The 18,580-nt window shown below is 45.6% G+C and overlaps 2 protein-coding genes and 1 long non-coding RNA gene across 9 annotated transcripts; 1 reads left to right on the forward strand and 2 right to left on the reverse strand.

Annotated features, from left to right (window-relative positions):
• The first annotated feature begins 2,248 nt into the window (after positions 1-2,248).
• LOC133915143 (PHD finger protein ALFIN-LIKE 3-like) lies at positions 2,249-5,838 on the forward strand. Its single transcript, XM_062358177.1, has 5 exons — positions 2,249-2,497; positions 2,602-2,634; positions 2,734-2,956; positions 5,182-5,302; positions 5,432-5,838. The coding sequence occupies exons 1-5, from the start codon at positions 2,392-2,394 to the stop codon at positions 5,672-5,674; spliced, it is 726 nt and encodes a 241-aa protein (XP_062214161.1). The 5' UTR covers positions 2,249-2,391; the 3' UTR covers positions 5,675-5,838.
• Positions 5,839-7,138: 1,300 nt separating this feature from the next.
• On the reverse strand, positions 7,139-9,834 carry LOC133915144 (uncharacterized). 7 transcript variants are annotated; one of them, XR_009909302.1, is made up of 8 exons: positions 9,574-9,834; positions 9,157-9,478; positions 8,860-8,940; positions 8,622-8,765; positions 8,307-8,456; positions 7,966-8,220; positions 7,805-7,860; positions 7,140-7,460 (listed from the first exon to the last, which is right to left on the reverse strand). It is a non-coding gene; the product is annotated as an uncharacterized LOC133915144 (long non-coding RNA). The 7 variants fall into 7 exon arrangements; XR_009909298.1 differs by having other exon boundaries at positions 9,038-9,478; XR_009909299.1 differs by having other exon boundaries at positions 7,139-7,460; positions 8,307-8,439; positions 8,630-8,765; positions 8,860-9,478.
• Positions 9,835-13,599: 3,765 nt separating this feature from the next.
• Positions 13,600-16,593, reverse strand: LOC133913997 (cinnamoyl-CoA reductase CAD2-like). Its single transcript, XM_062357166.1, has 6 exons — positions 16,232-16,593; positions 16,067-16,164; positions 15,313-15,503; positions 14,779-14,941; positions 14,021-14,207; positions 13,600-13,908 (listed from the first exon to the last, which is right to left on the reverse strand). The coding sequence occupies exons 1-6, from the start codon at positions 16,591-16,593 to the stop codon at positions 13,764-13,766; spliced, it is 1,146 nt and encodes a 381-aa protein (XP_062213150.1). The 3' UTR covers positions 13,600-13,763.
• Between the last annotated feature and the right edge of the window lie 1,987 nt (positions 16,594-18,580).

Genomic DNA, 18,580 nt, shown 5'->3' on the forward strand with positions numbered 1-18,580 from the left:
ATCAACACGAAAAGAAACAACACTGAGAGAAATAAAATATAACAAAAATCTCTGAAAAAACATGTCTCTCATGAATGAATATAAAATCTAGGTTCCATATAAATTAATATCAAGAGTCATAGCTAAAAAAGCTTGCAACTTGATTCACTTAGATTCAAATAAATAAGAATCGGATTAAAAAAGTCTCCAAGTTGATGATCTAGAGGCAAAGGATGGTTTAAGGTCAACTTATAGATAATTCTTATTCATCTAGCAATAAGAAGAATAACTTTAGCGCGATGGAAAAATTTAGCTCCTCAATAAAAACAAAAATCACAACTGAAAATCGAAAGACTTACAAACTTGCAAGAAAAACCAATAGAGGAAAACTAAAAGTAGATAAACACAAACACAAGAGAAAACATAAACTTCATTTTTTTGCAGATGAATGACTTATTTTCGACGGATTATAAAGTATTTTTGCTTAAAAAACCTCTCATCCAACATAAAGGCTAAGCTTTCATCTTTCTCTCCTCTAAAATTTTAGTACATAATCTCTAATGGCTGGCTCAAAAAGGCTCAATTAGCCCTCCTTCTCTATTTATAGTCTAAATTTTTTGACCCTCAATTTTTTTTAATTATTTCCAAAATATCTCTCCTTTCCAATACACTCATATCTACCACCAAGAGTATTTTTGTTCATCTTTTTTCTTTTCTATCGAACGGCCGTGGTTCCTTCAAGACTAAGCTTCGTTTCGATGCAAGTTTCGCGATAATGCTATGTACACTTCACACTTTTTCATGGGTTTAAGGTCAAATTACGAAATCGCCTCGTACGTTTCTCAAAACGTGACTCACCGTCACTTTCTTAACCCTTAAGCAAACCACCTGATGTCGACGTATGTTCACATATATTTCTTGAATGCTAATGTTTGTATTTCCATTGCAGTAAGACACGTGGTATGGGAGCTGGGCGTAAGCTGAAGACCCACAGAAGGAACCAGAGGTGGGCTGACAAAGCATACAAGAAGAGCCATCTCGGCAACGCGTGGAAGAAACCCTTTGCTGGTTCGTCTCACGCAAAGGGAATTGTCCTTGAAAAGGTGTAAGTTCAATAAATAGCAGATACCCATTTCTTCTGAAGAACAATCAATACCTGACATGCACTACTTCAATTGCAGTGGCATTGAGGCTAAGTAGCCAAACTCTGCTATCCGTAAGTGTGCTCGTGTCCAGCTGGTGAAGAACGGAAAGAAGATTGCTGCCTTTGTGCCAAACGACGGTTGCTTGAACTACATTGAGGAAAATGTAAGTTCTCTTTCTCCCTCATGGAATTCGTTATGGGCCAACGATCTTGCCCCTTTGAGTTGTATCATTGGCTCATTGCACTCGATCTTTATAGGACGAGGTGCTCATTGCCGGGTTTGGTCGTAAGGGTCACGCCGTGGGAGATATCCCCGGTGTCCGCTTCAAGGTCGTGAAGGTCTCTGGTGTTTCCCTACTCGCCCTCTTCAAGGAAAAGTAGGAGAAGCCGAGATCTTAAATACTAATCCCCTTCACCGCAATGGTACTCGCAATGTTTTCGGGCCTGTGGCGCACCAGAAGGGCTCTCATATCAGTGAACTCATATTGTGATGAACCTATCAGCTGTTTGGCCGTAGTTTTGCCGAGGAAATATCTGAATTTGAATTCTCTATATAAAAACTGCCAGTCGGTGTAATGTTATTTATGGTCATGTCTTGGTATGTTTATGGAATCTCTGCTGTTAAACTTTCCGGCATCGTCTCGTGTCTGGCGAAGCGACAGTTTTTGAAACCGATTGCTACAGCTGAATGCACGTGCCCGCTGAGTAGCGACTATTCGTTCATCAGAACCGTTGATGGCGGGATCGAACGGCTGGGAAGGAGCGTCGCGTCTCTGAAATCAGAACTGAGGCATCCATCATCAGTGGTGCAGATGAACTCGCGATCGGAGACGGTCAGGCGCGGAGTTCTCCACTGCTCTCAGGTCGGGACCAGGTTAAGCTTGACCCGGGCCATCCGTATCGGCGCCAGGTCAGCAGCCTGTACGGGCCCGCCTCACGTAGGCCGCACCTGGGGTTCCCTCGACACAGTATCACTTCCATGTGGGCCCGAGGGCAGGTGTAGCCCGTCTGGCCCGCGGTATCAGTGTCTTCACCCAGAGAGGTAGCATCGTATTCGCGGGTCGCTGAGTCGTGAGTCGTGACCGAAACAAACGAACCCTTTTGCCTCGGCCGACTGTAATAAAGATGCAGACGAACCCTTTTGCCTCGGCCGAATCCAACTCCTGTGGTCGGCTCGACGGCCGCAGCTGCTGCCCTTCCGCCTCCCTCCCTCCTCCGCTCCGGTCGAGCTCGCCGCCCCCAGCGCGCCTCGGCGGGCATCGTTTCGCATGGAGATGGCCCCCGCGCCCGTCTCCTCCAACCCGCGCACGGTCGAGGAAATCTTCAAGGACTTCTCCGGCCGCCGCGCCGCCCTCGTCCGCGCCCTCACCTTCGGTAACAACTGCACCCCCGCATCGCCTCGCTCCTCGTCGCTATGCGACGCACTGAGGCCTGTGTAGATCTAACCCTGCGCTCCCCTCTCGTCGTTGCCGGCGCAGATGTGGATGACTTCTACGGCTTCTGCGACCCAGGTGAGTGAGATTGATCTGCGGCGAGCTGTTCCTGGGTGTCTGAAACGGTGGATCCCGACAGGGACTGAGCGGATCAGGATTTCGTTTGCCTGCGTGCAGAGAAGGAGAACCTGTGCCTGTATGGCCACGCCAACGGGAGGTGGGAAGTGGCGCCGCCGGCGGATGAGGTGCCGCCGGAGATCCCGGAGCCGGCGCTGGGCATCAACTTCGCGCGCGACGGCATGCAGCGCCGCGACTGGCTCTCCCTCGTCGCGGTCCACTCCGACTCGTGGCTCATCTCCGTCGCCTTCTTCTTCGGCGCCCCCCTCAACGCCAACGAGCGGTATCACTGCTTTTCCGTCACTATACCTTCTGAATTCGATTTCAAGCGATCGTCTTGTGTTGGTTTAGAGAATAGAATGTATGGTTTTCCCTCTGGGAGATGGTTTTGGTTCCATAAGTTTTTGCCTTTTTGGTGTATTAGATTGTTAGTTGACTGGAAAAATGTGTGATTGAGTTTAGGGTTTATTTATTTTGTTTCACTTGGTGCATGTGTGCGCATGTGCACATGTTTCATGGTGTAGAGAATAGAATGTACGCTTTGTGGATGAGTTCTCTTTATTGGTCCTTTTGCATGCTGTTTTCCTTCTTTTCTTTTTGTTGAGCTACAATGTGCAAACAGAACCGTGAGCCTTTACATTGATGGAGATACATTTCATAGGATTTGTTTTAGGTATTGTTAAGAGTCTGGGTCCATCAATTCAATATGAGTGGCAAACTGGCAAACTCTTAGTCCTTTCTGACTTTATTTCATAAATCATGTAGAAAAGTGGAGGATTTTGTGCTTTTATGTGATTCCAACCTTGCGTGTTCATTGTTTTTAGGGATTTAATGTCAATCCCATTTTTGTTTTTGTTGTTGTGAAGAACAATGCCACGACTTGTAGAACCAAAGGTTAAAGTGGCATCCTCAACTCAGAAATCCCCTCCTATCTTGATTGATGACACATTCACATCTGCATCCATTCGCCATCTTAGTTGTACGGTAATTTATTTTCCATAGATGTCTTCATGGTGGTTGGAGAAGCTGTCATTTACTGCTTTATATAGTGTGTGCAGAACAGGAAATAAGAGAAGTTCTTTGACCAAGGTGAAAAAGGACATGGTAAAAGGAACCCATGACTCTTGATACTTGAAATTGGTGCAGAGCGTTCTACAATGTTACTGCTTGCTTGTTCATTCAATTGCTGTGCGTTTGCCTGGAAATAATTTTAGCTAATTGAAAAGGTGAGAAACTATATGAAGACTATAGTTAGCACAAATTAAATATTTAGGGTCGGGAAATTCAGTGCCAATGTAGTAACCAGCTGGGATGTCGATTATTGAAAAAATACATAATAATAGTATTAAGCAGCATGTGCTTATAGTCAATGATTATCTCTTCTGATGTTGGCATGGGTGGTACATTAATTCATTAACATTTTTTGTTTTTGTGAGAATTTTCTTATCCTACTACTACTAGTGCAACTCATACTGGTCAAATTCCTTCTCTTTCTTGATGATTTTATGTATACTTGTATAGCGTAAACAAAGAATCTGATTGTTTCCTCGAGTTATACCTCTTAGGAGTCTCATATTCTTATTCTCAACATTTAAATGCTCACCCTCCTCTAGTGTTGAGTGCTCACTGTGTCAAGGTTATGGTTTCTATTTTGTATCAACCACATTTTATTCTTGGAAAAGAAAACTAATTTTGCGTTTCTTTTGGTTCTTTCTATTACCGGTTCCCCCCTCACAAGAATCACAATCAGAATTTTATGCATAATTAGTCCTCTACTTGCTTTTTTCCAGCTACCTTTGATCATTTTCGACTCCACAGCGATTTTTCAAATATTTCAATCTTGTGATTTTGCCCTTGGAATCTTAGTTGCCTCTACAAATGAAAATAAAGTGAAATTAACTTAACCCAAACCCTTAGTTGTTAAGCTATTATATTTCCACCCTGTTCTTTCTTGTCGATACTGGGGCATAGATTCTGATTTCCTCGTTACTTCATCTCTTGAGGAGAAACTTTTGGGCCGCAGTATTCTTATACCATCTAATTGTGTTAACGTGCTTGGATATGATATCCATGATGATGATATTCTGACTACTCTTTGACTCTGAACGTTTTCCTCTTGAAGGTATATGTATTGTTCTCTTAATTTCGTAATGAACACACATTTTGGACTACTTGGAAGGATACTTTTTCAACTTTTACCCAGAAAGCTTATTAGATCATTTGCTGCTGTACATACCCATAACACTTTTATTGCTGTACCAGTCTATTACAATTTACAGCCCATTATCAAATCGCCTGGCACCAACATCCAATACAAAGGCTCATTCTATATTTAAAGTAGTACTTCCTCTGTCCTAAAGCTGTTGAAGTCTGTTCGCAACAATTAGAGACTAATTGAGATTCACACTGGAAAATTGATTGCAAGAAAAAAATTGTTCGTCAAGTTTGTGAGAAAACTTAAGCTGCAGCCTCTTGCTGATTCGATGATTTGCTCTTTTTATACCTCAGGAAGCGTTTATTCAGCATGATCAATGATCTTCCAAGTGTCTTTGAAGCATTCGTTGACAGGAAGCACGGCAGAGATAGGTCTGGTGCTGATAGCAGCGGCAAGTCCAGACATTCATCAAAGGTGCCACATTTATCAGTGCCACATTTATCTTTCCAATTGTTTAATTTTTACTCTAATTTCAGGAGCTGAAAATATCCAGCTATTTAGGTTCAAATCTAACATGAAAAGAGTTCCAACGTTCTTATACAGCGAGCAAGCGATGGCCATGCGAAGAAATCTAGGTCCGTCGAAGAGTATGAAGACGACGAAGAGCACAGTGAAACCTTTTGCGGAACCTGCGGTGGTCTCTACAACGCGAACGAGTTCTGGATCGCCTGCGACATCTGCGAGCGGTGGTTCCACGGCAAGTGCGTGAAGATAACCCCTGCCAAAGCGGAGCACATAAAGCACTACAAGTGCCCCGACTGCAGCTCGAAGAAAATCAGGCAGTAGGTTGCAGTGTGCACCCGTCGTCGCTGACCCATCTGATCTGATCAAACCATACGTCCCACGCTAGCAGATGTGAATTCCTTTGTGATACCATGTGGTTGTAGGATGATGCAAAGGACTGATAGTTGCTCGTTTTATAAATGGCTCGTTAACTGTCGGTGTCGATGTTGTGCATGTTCCTTCACTGTTGTTGTACGCGTACCTTCTAGGGGGGGGGGGGGGTAAACAAGAGGATAGCTGACGAGACTTAAGAGTAATTGTTTTTTGTTTGATTACATAGGGTGGCAGCCGTGTCCTCTTAAGACACACGAGATAGAGTGCTTAACAAACCCAAGATAGGATAAGAGCTTAACAAACCAATAGATATAGTAAATAATTTATCATAACCCCTTGGTCTCGTACTGTGATTAATGTACGTAAACAGAAATTCCTGTGCAGGACATGAACATCAAACCTATCCAATAGCAAACTGATGAAAATTGAAGAGTTGCCCAATTGGCAGGGGCCATTGAGTGGAGTTGGGCCCAATCTTTTCATTGGCCCAGGCCCAAATAGTATTTCCGCCTCTGTCCTATATCGGCGTTGGCAATTAAGTCGGTGCAGGCTCTAAAAACAGCCAACCCATCCCCACAGCCCCCCTCTCCCCTCGCCTTCGAATTCCTAGATGGCATCATTGTGAAATTTCTGTTTCACAGGTGCCCGTGAATTGAAAAGTCGTGGCTCACCCAACAACCCAAGCACGACTCACTCGGGGTTAGGATTCGAGTTTTGAGGGTGACAGCGTAAGTCGACAAGCCTAAAGGAGGTTCGGGGGGCGACCGCAGGCGAGACGGAGGTGATAGGGGGGGGGGGGGGGTGGTTGAGGCCGAAAAAGCACAAGATATTTTGGTGAGTAACCATACCCATACACCTCCACACTCCACTCCAGCCGATAGTGCCGAAGTATGACTCACACCATAGGGAGAGAGCAGTGAACTACACGATCTGGATTTTTGCTACTGAATTTGGACCTCATTAGCATTGCGTTCGTGAAGCAAAGTAACAGGCTAGCAGTAGTTGTGAGCTATGTGAGAACCTTGTTATTTCCTTTTTCTGCTACCAGTATGTGTCTGTCAGTAATCTACATACTTGGGTTATGTTTTGTTATTTTCTTTTTTGCTACTTGTAGACCAGAGAGCTCCAAGTCAGCTCCTAGAAATTCTATTGAACTGAAACTAGAAATGCTAGTTACTACTTTCACAATTCTCATCATATAAAACACGAGTGCAGAACTGGTTCTTCACAATATAAAATGATGCTTGTCATGTGTTACTTGTTTGTTCTTTAGCTCATTCATTCAGCGAGCAGTAGAAAAATGATTCTTATTTGTTCAGCAATACACCAATACATAGTCATATTCTGATATATTCACTTATTTGTATATGCAACCGCCTCCCTGTGGCTCGTCTCTTGATAGCAACTTCAAGCAGGGGTTGTTAATTTGTTATGTCCTTTAATATGTTCTAAATTGAGACTTTTAAGTATGTTATGTAATAGAATTTAAGTAGAATATGTGAGTAACTTATTTATGTTTTTTTTAAAATGTAAACTTAACCATATATCAGATTTTTTGGAAAAACGGAATATCCGGTATCCGTGTCGGACTAATACTGATACCCATATCAGTATGGATGCTGCGTATGGTAAAACTGCTAGAACTTTTGACTGTCTTTGCACTAACTTCTACTTTCATCATGCTGTGCAGATGCTCGTACTTTGAAGGATCACATGTATATCTGTTCTCTAACCTCTGCATAACAACAGCAAGAATCTGTTATCATAAAATGCAGTATGAGCCGAGATATAAATCATACGTAACAGAATTTGCTTTGACTAAATTTCGTCGAAGAGAATTATACTGGAAAAATACAATACTGGACTGCAAGCTGTAGGAGATCCTTTACTACCTAACCACAGCAAAAACATGGAATCCATTTCAAGGTTGAAAGGGAAAGGGTACTCCAAGATCATGTTAACCTTATTACAAATCTATCACATTCACATGGTCTGTCCAACATAGCCATCGAATAATCAGCTGAACTTATGGAGTTAAGCAAATATAAAACTTTCGGGGAGAGAGCTGATTTCCCTTACCGTAATATTACCTCCAAAGTCTGATTTCAAAATAGACATGGCTGACCCAAATTTCACTGCAATGATCAGTTAATTGGAAGGACATTGATTTAATCACATCGAAGTACTGCATATTAGGGAGAAATACCCCTAAATCTATTGCAGGAACATATGTTATTTACCTAGCATAGGGAGGATGTGCTTGCACACTTCGAGAAACGGCTTGGTCAGGATCACACCACTCTCTAACTTGAAGTGCTTCATCCCTTCAAGCGAGGGCGTGAGTGTGGCGTAGGCAGCAGCAGAGAGAGGGTGGGAGCAGGGGAGTGACTCGAAGGCGTGGAGGGCAGCAGAGAACCGGCCCAAATGAATGAAATAAAAGGCTTCAAATTTAGCAAGAAGAATCACATGGCTCCTGAAGGGATCCTCCTCCGTACCTGCAGGAGAGGGTGTCAGGGCCTCCAAGTGGTATGATTGAGAGATGGAGGATGGGGGCGGGTGGGGTAAGGGCTCGGAGCCTCACTGGCGACAGTGGCTGAATCGACGAGGAAGAGGAGGGCAGCGACGGAGTGAATCGCGCGAACCGCCGACACAGTTGCCGCATGACTAGTTCATCTGTTGAGCTCCTTAATCAGGTCAACCAGATTCTATGCATCCTGCCACAATCTGAAATCTTAAAGTCAACAAAATTTTACTCTCGGAACAGCAAAAGATCAAAACTCAATAATTTCTACAAGCAAACAAAAAGGAGCCCTCTCCCATTACTATCACAAATTGTCAACTAGATCAAGCAAAGGTCTGTTCAAAATTTAAATAACAGAGAAGAAAAAAATACTACATGCACACCGATGAAATGATCCAAAGCATGTTTCTACTGCCCCATTCACCTTCCCTTCCATGTCAATCTTCCACAGTCCCGCAAGATCCCTCCGTACCACAACATCATCGTCCAAGAAAAGAATCCTCGCTAACAACCTTGAAACTAAAATGAAATATAAAAGTTAATTTCAGTCATAGCAATGTAATATGGGTTAAGAAACTCCATAATTATTGGTTATTGGTCGATAATAGCAAACCTCTCCTCCAGTCAACACAGCCATATCATCCAGATTAACCCTTCTATTATCACCAAATTCAGGAGCTTTGACAGCACATACCTACATTTGAGGACTGGTAATCAGTTGAAGAATTTACATAAATAAGCTTCACCATGATAACAGTTAAGACATAGTTGCAAAAGGGAAGAAGCACTACACATGAGACTGCTCTTTGATACAACAAGGAGAGAAGACAAAGAAAAGGACTTGCTTCCATGCAAGAGTACAGTCCGGCGATGGAAATCTCTTTCAGTAATCCATGCTTGCATTTCTTACCATACAACCAAGTTTTTCCACACAGCATCAGTTCTACTATGTTCTGCCTCAATTTCTGGAACGACCAAATGCTTGAATGAGCATGCCTTCATGTCACAACAAGTATATATGATATGCTTAGAACTTCAGAGGAGAGTGCTATCTGCATTCGGCGCTGCAACACGGCCACCGTGTGAAGCCGGCGCTGTCTCCGCTGCTCTACGCCACCAGTCCTTTTGCATCTTCAATCCACCAACGAATCTGACAATCGAGAAGCATGTGTACCCCATGTTTATTCCTCTCTTCGATCCTTCTTCGAACGCACAACCGATTTCACCAACAACTAAAAGAGATTGGCGATGTCAGCCGAGGTAAAATTCGGGACTCAATGTTACTAATTTTTTTTGCTACATGGAGATCTAGAGTAGAGTTTCTTACCGTCGTTCAGACTGGCCTGGCGGTAGCTCCTAGATCCAGATGGGAGTTACGGTTCGCGCACCTCGATTGTGGCACTGCCGACAACGGGGACAGCAAGCAGAGCGGAAGGTGGTGGTGGTGGCGGCAGCGAATGAAGGTGGTGACGATGGCGGGGACAACGCACAGGGCCGAAGGTGGTGGCGAGGGCGGGGACGGCGGACAGGCGACGGACGAAGACAGTGGCGAGGGCAGGAGGCAGTCGAGACGATGCGGGGCGGCCTCAGCATATCGAACAGCGGAGAGGCTCCCAGACCTCGTCGGTGAGCGCTTGCCACGGCGGCGCGGCAGGATTTGACCACACGATAACGATCGGACGGCGGACGTTTATTGGCAACGTGGATAGCCTCAACGATCACGGTTCTAATGGAAAAGTAAGTTGGACTTTTAAACAAGATCAGACATATCTTAACTAACTGCATCAGTTGACTAGCATGAATGTCTACTAAGACTGTAACAAAGAAATCGTAGTTCCGCTTATTAGATTCTCCTGCTACTCCATGGCCGTGAATTGGATGGATTGAATGTGTCAAGAGCTACGAATATAGCATTCGGCGACACACAAAATGTTCCTACGTAAAACAATGCAAAGTCTAAATATGTCGGCCCGTTTGCCCTCAAGGAAGAATATTTGCTCCCGCAAAAGTAATACCCCATGACGCAAGAAACATATACGAGCTCGTGGACAACTCTATGTAACGAAGCATCTGGGTCCCCGACAGGAGGCATAGAGCCTGTAGTGTTGGAGCACCTGGAGAAATATTTCATAAAACAATATTAGTAGGATTCGAGAGGGGATGAATGATTCCAGAAGTCAAATTCAAATTTTACTTCACCCTAATAAAAAATGAAAACTGATATAGTATTACACTTCTTAGATATAATATTGACATGTCACCACCAAAAATGATATAGAGAAAGATCCGTAAGTTGAATTGCCCTTAGATTTTAGCAGAATAAACTATACAAAGTTACGAAATCAAACCATCAAGAATCACATTAATAGATATGTAGATCAAGAGTTATCAATCTCGAAAACAGACTGTGACAGATGGTGATCAAGAACTAGATCAAACCCTAATTTCATGATTAAGTAAGAATTATGAAAATTCAACTAATCATACTTTTCAGAACCTTACCTAGATCCTCTAGATGATTTTGGATACCAAGAAAAAATACGTCAAACCAAAAGACCCAACAAAAATCATAACCGGAAGGCAAAAGGAAGAACGAAGTCAAGGAACGGAATCACCAACTCATCAACATACAAAATTTAATCTTCATTACATAGATAAATTCATAAGATGGATCCTACCTTTTTTTCCCCCAAGATCCCTCTATAAACTCTCTCTAATTTCTTTCTAATCTCGAGTTGGCCTGTATTCTTACAGGATACGCAAGAGCAGCTCCAACCTCTCTTTTTATACTAGGCCGGCCTGCCCTGAAACCGAGTCGGCCAGGCCTCTTGGGCCTCGTTCTGGGCCGCGCCTGGGCGTGTCAAGAGCTACGAATATAGCACCCCACAGCTCAAGAAACGTCTCCCCTCAAAAAAAAACGACGCAAGAAACGTCTACCTGAGATGACCGGTCTCTGGCGGCGCAGCGATGGTGTGGACGACGGAGAGCTCGGAGTTGATCGGATTCTCTGTGTAGGAGCACTTCGGCGATGGTTTTCGCAGCGAGAAGGTGCGGAGGTGTGTGGAGGAGGGCTTTGGCGCTCTCGGAGGTAGGGGTTTGGGTCCTTTTATAACTGCTGTGTATTTGCAATCCGATCTGATCATATAGCTGGAGTACAAGATTTACAGGAGATCCATCTCAGCGACACTAACCATATTTGGTACGATTACATGCTATACTTATCTATCTAAATATGGTTAGATCAGATTGCAAATATACAGCAGTTATATTTCATAACAGGAGGGGTGGCCGAGCACTCGGTTTCAACGGCGGCGCGAGCTTATCCCGAGTCGGTTTACGCGTTTGAACTTGGTTTGGTTGGAGATAAGGCCCTAATTCAGTTGAGGTGATCACTTCGAATCCATTTGAAGCCTTCCAGAAGGTCTCCAGGTTGTGGCCGAGGCGGATTTATCGCGAGGAAGTCGTCGCCGGCTCGGAGTAGTAGAGAGGGAGGAGTCCGAGCTAGAGGAGGAAGAAGGCCGACTGCTGGGCCCGCGTCGCGGAGAGCCGGGCGGGTGCTGTTAAGGACTGGGCTGCGGCCCAGAGAAAGAAACGTGCTTCGGCTTCGGCCCAAGGGAAAGAAAGAGCCGACCTAGAGAGAGAGAAGGAACCGGTCCGGGAAGGAAAAGAAGATGGGTTGGTCGAAGGGAGCAACCGCGATTACAGGCCGTGTTATCGGCGAGACTGGATCGGAGAAATCAGCGACAATTCACTTTATATACATGGACGGCAAAATCTACCTCCACGTCGACAAGTGGGTGATCCTCGCTTTCGACGTTTGACAATGAGGCGATCACCACTGTCCACTTGCCAGGCTAGCGCAACCCAACTTGCTACACTCCTATTTTCCAGATTCATTCTGATGGCCAGCCTCATCTAACATACTTAATGACGTGTGACAAAGTTTGTTTGCTGACGTAGCATCTTTTGTCACGCGGGTTCCGGTAATACACATAAGCAAGTTGATCTATGCTTGGTAAGGACACGCTTAGGAGCAGTTTGGATAGTAAAATTGTCGTGCTGTTAAAATCTAGCTTTGTGCTTCCATATATCAACTTTTGAGTATCTTTTAGGGTGTGCGTGTGTTGTATGAAAATAGGTCTTAGAGTATGTGTTGGGACCTAAAAGATATCTAATAAGTGTCATATGGAAGTGCAAAGGCAGATTTTAGCAGCGTGGTAATTTTGCCTCCTAAACTACTTCCAGCCGCACCTTCACCAAGTCCAAGTGGACTTGCTTACATGTATTGTCGGAGCCCGCGTGGTAAGAGATGTCATGTCAGCGAGTGAATTGAGTATGCAAGGTAGGGCTTAGCCGTCAGAATGGATCTGAGAAACGGGAGTTTAGCTCTACGATACCGTTGGGTAAAAATGGTGTAGTTCTTCGATAAGGTCGCATGAAAGTGTAGTTTTCTGATAGTTTTTGTAAAGTATGTGTAGTATTATGACAAAAAGAACAGAAAAAGTGTATTCTGTAAAATAATTTTTTAAAAATATAGTTTTATGATAGTTTTGACGATTATAATGTAGTTTTACGAAATTTACTCATAATGTTTTGAATTTTAAAAGTATTAGAATGATGTATTTTTATTTTATTTTTATGTGTCGCTCGTTGAAAGTACTATAACCTTATTTTTTAAAAATATGTCGCCCTTACATCGAGCGACAAAAATCCTATTTGTACAATTTTTTATTTTCAAAATATAAAAACAAAACATTCACCGAAACAAGGAGATGTATACGGGCCTTTAAGTTTTGGGCCCATAATAAAGAGCTTTATGTTAACACTTGCTCTCCAACTCCTTCCTTAAACAGGTACATGTTTATTCTTAATCTATTTCAAAGCATAGATGAACTGATGCTATGGCCTTCTCTGCTGAGCAAAAAGGAGCAAATTTCCGCGGTCTCGCATGCAACAGCAACAAACTTGATCACGGTGAAAAACACACGATCGAATGCATGAGCAAATGGCTACAGAAACTGCAACTTACTGTCATTATCCATTATATGTACTGGGGCGGATCCAGGGCCCGTGCTGGGGGCTGCAGCACGGGCTCAGTCCACAAAGCCTAGGAGGAATAAAGGGGAAAATTCAGAAAAAATCTAAAAAATTCCTCTCATATAGCACGGATCTAACCCAAAAAGTTTAAGAGCACAAGGCTCAGCACCTCACTCTAACATGAGCTGGATCCGCCACTGATGTACAAATAACTGCACCACTAACATGTCTGGGTCATCAATATCCATGAATAAGAACACCGATTTGCAGAATTTTTCTACGTTCCAGATTTGGAGCTTGAAACTTCAATCTCCAATTGAAATTCGAAACTCGCCTTCGAGATTTCCCAGTTTCTGAATTTGATTGGAACTTAATTTCAGATTGTACGGCTCCAACGGTATATTATTATTTAGTGGCATCCTTATTACTGGTTACAAACCATACTAGCAAGGTTCAGGAAGACATTACAGTATCCAGCCATCAGGAGATGTACCCTCTGCTCTTGAGACTTTCAACAGCATCGCTGATGATCTTCTCCACGGGAGTGAAGTGCAGCCCCAGAGCATTGAGCTTCTTCGATGCAGCCTCCGTTCTCACCAGCCCAGGCTGGGCGTCCTTGGGGAACCTGCACAAAAAGCAACGACAAAAGGCTCAAGCACACCGAGAGATTCGCACATCGACACCTGAATTTCATTCAATTTTCATCGTGAACATATGTGGTTTGGCTGGTCGCGTACTTGGGCACTTTGTGGTTGGGGTAGAGCTCGGCGACTTCGGCCACGAAATCGCTCCAGTGAGCGATGGACTCGACGCAGATATGCCTCCCAGACGCCGATGGGTTCTCGAACGGCAGGATATGGGCCGACGCAACGTCTTCCACATGGACTGGCCCCATGTAGAAATCTGCATACTCCTCTGTGCAACCTGTAGGCAGAAAAGTGTGCTTCGATGTTTCCCTGATCTCATGGCAACGGCATAATGAGCAGCAAAACAAGAAACGGTATTATGAATAATAATACATGCAACTTCTGTTAGCACAGTGTCAATGCATGATCATTTATCAACCAAATAGTACCGATGCCTGAACTGAATCTGAAAGAGAAATTTGTTCAAGCAGAAAAGGGTCTAGAGCTGAGGAAAGAGCCAATCGTATACACATCATCATGGAATATTCAGTATAGTTTGATTAGATTCTTTTGAGCTAGAACTCCTGTAACATATCGATCCCATGTGAGGATAGCATCAAAGGGCTAAAAATGTTTGGTTTCTACAATTGCATGAACAATTGATAGAAAAAGTTGGACCAACATCCAGCCTCCAGATACACTCTTCCACTCATTAGCCACAGTTTGGACGAGCAGACTTACTGTAAGGACTAAGAGATGATCAGAGAGTATCACTCAAAATTTCCTTTCTGGAATGAAGAGTGTCATTCAGAATTTCCATCTATGGTCTAAGCTTAGCAATGATTACACAATCAAAATAGTATGCGTACCTTCGAGGAGGCGAACAAGAACGGACATGCTGGCGTTGATGGCTGGTGAAATTATCGGGCCCAAAACAGCCCTCGGGTTAACCACAACCACTTCTAATCTGTTCTCCTCTGCAAACTTCCATGCTGCCTTCTCTGCCAGTGTCTTCGAAGCAGGGTACCGAACCTATGCAATCACAAAGAAGACCTGTGATAACAGCGAAATTTACTGATGAAAATTCAAGCCCTGAATAAGCTCCATCCTGGAAATTCTGCAAACATTTTCCAGTGTTGACGTTCACTGAGTTTTCCAAGCTAATCATACCATCATATATATCATGCATAATAAAACTGGAATACAATGTCATCGGGCTAAGTTGTTCCAAAACTCAGACTTCAGTTCATCAGAAGTACAGTATGCATTATCAAACATTCATTGAGAAGCGAACAAAACAAGAATACATGCACATCATGGTTCAGATTGTGCTGAACCACAAGTGATGGAGAGAAATGAGAAGCTGCTCGAACAAGATGGAATTGCCCAATTGGCAGGCACACCCCGTTCTTCTCGCAGTAGTCGATGTCGGTCCAGCAGCGCTCGTCCCGGGCCTCGCCAGCCGGCCACCCCGGGCTGGGCACGATGGCCGAGATGGACGAGGTCACCACCACCCTCCGCACTCTGCTCGTGTCCTTGGCCACGCGCAGCACGTTCAGCGTCCCTTCCACTGCCGACACCATTAGATTTTTTTTAGAATTTTTTATAACCATTTACATAGCATTTTGAATTTTGAGAATAATAAAACATTGTATTTTTAATTTTTAACCTGTCGTCAGAAGGACGGCAAATTATTTTTTAAATGCGGTTGGAATGAATGACAGACATCTATTTGTGCTATTTTTTCAAGCATGCCCCTGAAATTGCTAAATTTGAAAGTTTAAAATCTAAAAATAAAAAATAATACTTACTCCTATGTTGCACCCTTTAAAAGGCAGCCTAGCCCCTCCCCCCCCCCCCCCCCCCTCGCCTCCCCTTCGAATTCCGAGATGGCGCGGTCGAGCGTCATCGCCATCGTGCGGTTCGTCAGATGGGCGGTCTCAAAAGTTGTCGCACGAGTCATATGGGAGCAGCTCTCTCGGCGCTCGTCGGAGCCGGAGGAAGAACCGGCCGACGCGGGTTCCACCAACGACTCGTCGGCCACCACCACCCTCCCCGACGCCGATGCGGGCTCCACCGACTCGGTCACCACCACCCTCCCCGACGCCGATGCGGGCTCCACCGACTCGGTCAGCACCACCCTCCCCGACGCCGACGCGGGCTCCACTGACTCGTCCACCACCACCCTCTCCGACGCTGACGCCACCGCCACGTCGTCTACCGGGCTCTCGACCGCGGTGAAGGTCGCTGCGGGGCTGATTGCGATCACAGGCGCCTTGGCACTATGGTCGGCCTGGAGTAGCCGGCGAAGGCAGCGCCAACGAGGCGCAAATGGAGGAGGGGGCGAGCCACCGCCAGGGGACGGCGGGACAGCGGCCGGCGCCGGCGTGCCACCGGGCAGCTCCGCGGTCGAGGAGGACCCGGAAGGCGAGGGCAGGGCAGCGCGAATTGATGACGTGCCTCAGGGCGCCCCAGAGCATCGCAGCGTTGCGAACGCCGAGGAGGCGGCACCGTCGACGAGAAGGACGACGTGGAGGTGGAGCTCGGTTGGACGGCTCGTGGACCGCGCGGCGCGGTGGGCGCATCGCACCGCCGCAGGGGCGCTCTGGGCGATGCGGGGCCGCAGCCGCCGCCTCGACGACGACGAGGAGCGGCCGGGGAAGGTGATCCTGGCAGTGCGCCATGCGCGCTCTGAGCTCGAGACGGACGTACCCGACACGCCGTACAGCGAAGGTGAGCGTTCTTGGAAGGCCGCGAAGCAGGTTCTTTCTTGGAGCATTGGTGTTCTTGGAACGTGCTTTTGCTTAGATGGGTATCTTCGCTGTCGATGACGGTGTTCTTGGAAGGCCACGAAGCAGATTCTTTCTTGGAGCATTGGTGTTCTTGAAATGTGCTTTGCTTAGATGGGGATTGCTGCTGTCCATGACGGCGTTCTTGGAAGGCCATGACATAGTTTCTTTCTTTGAGCATTGGAGTTTTTAGAATGTGCTTTGCTTAGACGGGATCGGAGCTGTCCATAATGGGGTTCTTAGAAGGCCGCGAAGCAGGTTTGTTTTTGGAGCATTGGAGTTCTTAGAATGTGCTTTGCTTAGATAAGGATCATTGTGTTCCATGACAGGGTTCTTGGAAGGCCGCGACGTAGGTTTTTTCTTGGAGCATTGGATTTCTTGGAATGTGTTTTGCTTAGACAGGGATTGTCGTTGTCCATGATAGGGTTCTTAGAAGGCCGTGCCGCATGTTCTTTCTTGGAGTGTTGGAGTTCTTGGAATGTGCTTTGCTTAGACAGGGATAGACGTTGTCCGTGATGGGGTTCTTGGAAGGCTACGACGCAGGTTCGCTCTTGGATCATTGGAGTTCTTGGAATGTGCTTTGCTTAGACAGGGATCGTCGTTGTCCATGATGGGATTCTTGGAAGGGCGCGATGTAGGTTATTTCTTGGAGCATTTGATTTCCTGGAATATGCTTTGCTTAGACTTGGATCGCCATTGTCCATGACGGGGTTCTTTGAAGGCCACGGAGCAGGTTCTTTCTTGGAGCATTGGAGTTCTTGGAATGTGGTTTGGTTAGATGGGGATTGCTACTATCCATGACAGGGTTCTTGGAAGGCCGCGACATAGGTTCTTTCTTGGAGCATTGGAGTTCTTAGAATGTGCTTTGCTTAGACAGGGATCACCGATGTCCGTGACAAGGTTCTTGGAAGGCCATGACACATGTTCTTTCTTGGAGCATTGGAGTTCTTGGAATGTGCTTTGCTTAGACGGAGATCACCGATGTGCATGACAGGGTTCTAGGAAGGCCACGATGCAGGTTCTTTCTTGGAGCATTGGAGTTCTTGGAATGTGCTTTGCTTAGACAGGAATCACCGTTGTCCATGATGGGGTTCTTGGAAGGACGCAACACATGTTCTTTCTAGGAGCATTCGAGTCTTTGGAATGTGCTTTGCTTTGATGGGGGTCGCCATTGTCCATGATGGGGTTTCTTGGCGCTCTTAGGCTCTTAGCTATTGTTGTTCTTTCATGGATCAAGAATAATGGTGCTTATCAGCTCATTTCAAAAAGCTCAAGGGAGAGGACCACCACATGACCCAAGATCTAGTGACCAATATGGTGACCTCGCATAGTGCCGACTCCTCGCTGGCAGCCACCAAACCCGAGAACCAATCCAACGCCCAAAATCACCGCATGTCACCCCATTCACCAACCCCATCCATATCTCTAGGAAACCCCTATGTTGCAAGCTCTAGTTCTGCACCTGGGCCACTCAGAAACCTAGATTTGGGGCTATGCCTCGACCTGCCATGTGAATTTGAATCCTAGAGCTCCGATGAGGAAGTTCACGGGGGACCCGTGCGACAAGAGATCTGATGCAGTGCATATTTGCAGGGTAAGGCTCTTGCGTCGAATCTGAGATCCGTAATGGTGGGCACAGTCTTGCTTGATGGTTCTCTTGCCTGCGACGGTTGGTCACTGTGTCCCACAACTTCGAAGGACGGCGTTGGTATCTGAGGCCACACCGATGAGGCCGTCTGGAAGGACAACCACTATACTAATCAGATGGCTGCCTCTCATCCAGTGGGTGCTGGCCCCAGCAAGGACGTCTGGTTCCGGCTTGAGGTATCGACAGTGCATCGATTGGTCCACGATGGCTCAAATAGCGAGGCGAGGTGGCAGA

The sequence above is a fragment of the Phragmites australis genome, chromosome 4 (assembly GCF_958298935.1).
Source record: "Phragmites australis chromosome 4, lpPhrAust1.1, whole genome shotgun sequence".
Lineage (NCBI taxonomy): Eukaryota > Viridiplantae > Streptophyta > Magnoliopsida > Poales > Poaceae > Phragmites > Phragmites australis.

Coding starts and splice junctions, on each gene's coding strand:
- LOC133915143 (XM_062358177.1), top strand. CDS start 2,392: ATGGAGATGGCCCCCGCGCCCGTCTCCTCCAACCCGCGCACGGTCGAG. Junction 2,498..2,601: donor CGTCCGCGCCCTCACCTTCG/GTAACAACTGCA, acceptor TTGCCGGCGCAG/ATGTGGATGACTTCTACGGC. Junction 2,957..5,181: donor CCCCTCAACGCCAACGAGCG/GTATCACTGCTT, acceptor TTTATACCTCAG/GAAGCGTTTATTCAGCATGA.
- LOC133913997 (XM_062357166.1), bottom strand. CDS start 16,593: ATGGCGCACTGCCAGGATCACCTTCCCCGGCCGCTCCTCGTCGTCGTC. Junction 15,504..16,066: donor GGACGAGTCAGTGGAGCCCG/CGTCGGCGTCGG, acceptor TAAAAAATTCTA/AAAAAAATCTAATGGTGTCG. Junction 14,942..15,312: donor ACTACTGCGAGAAGAACGGG/GTGTGCCTGCCA, acceptor GTGATTGCATAG/GTTCGGTACCCTGCTTCGAA.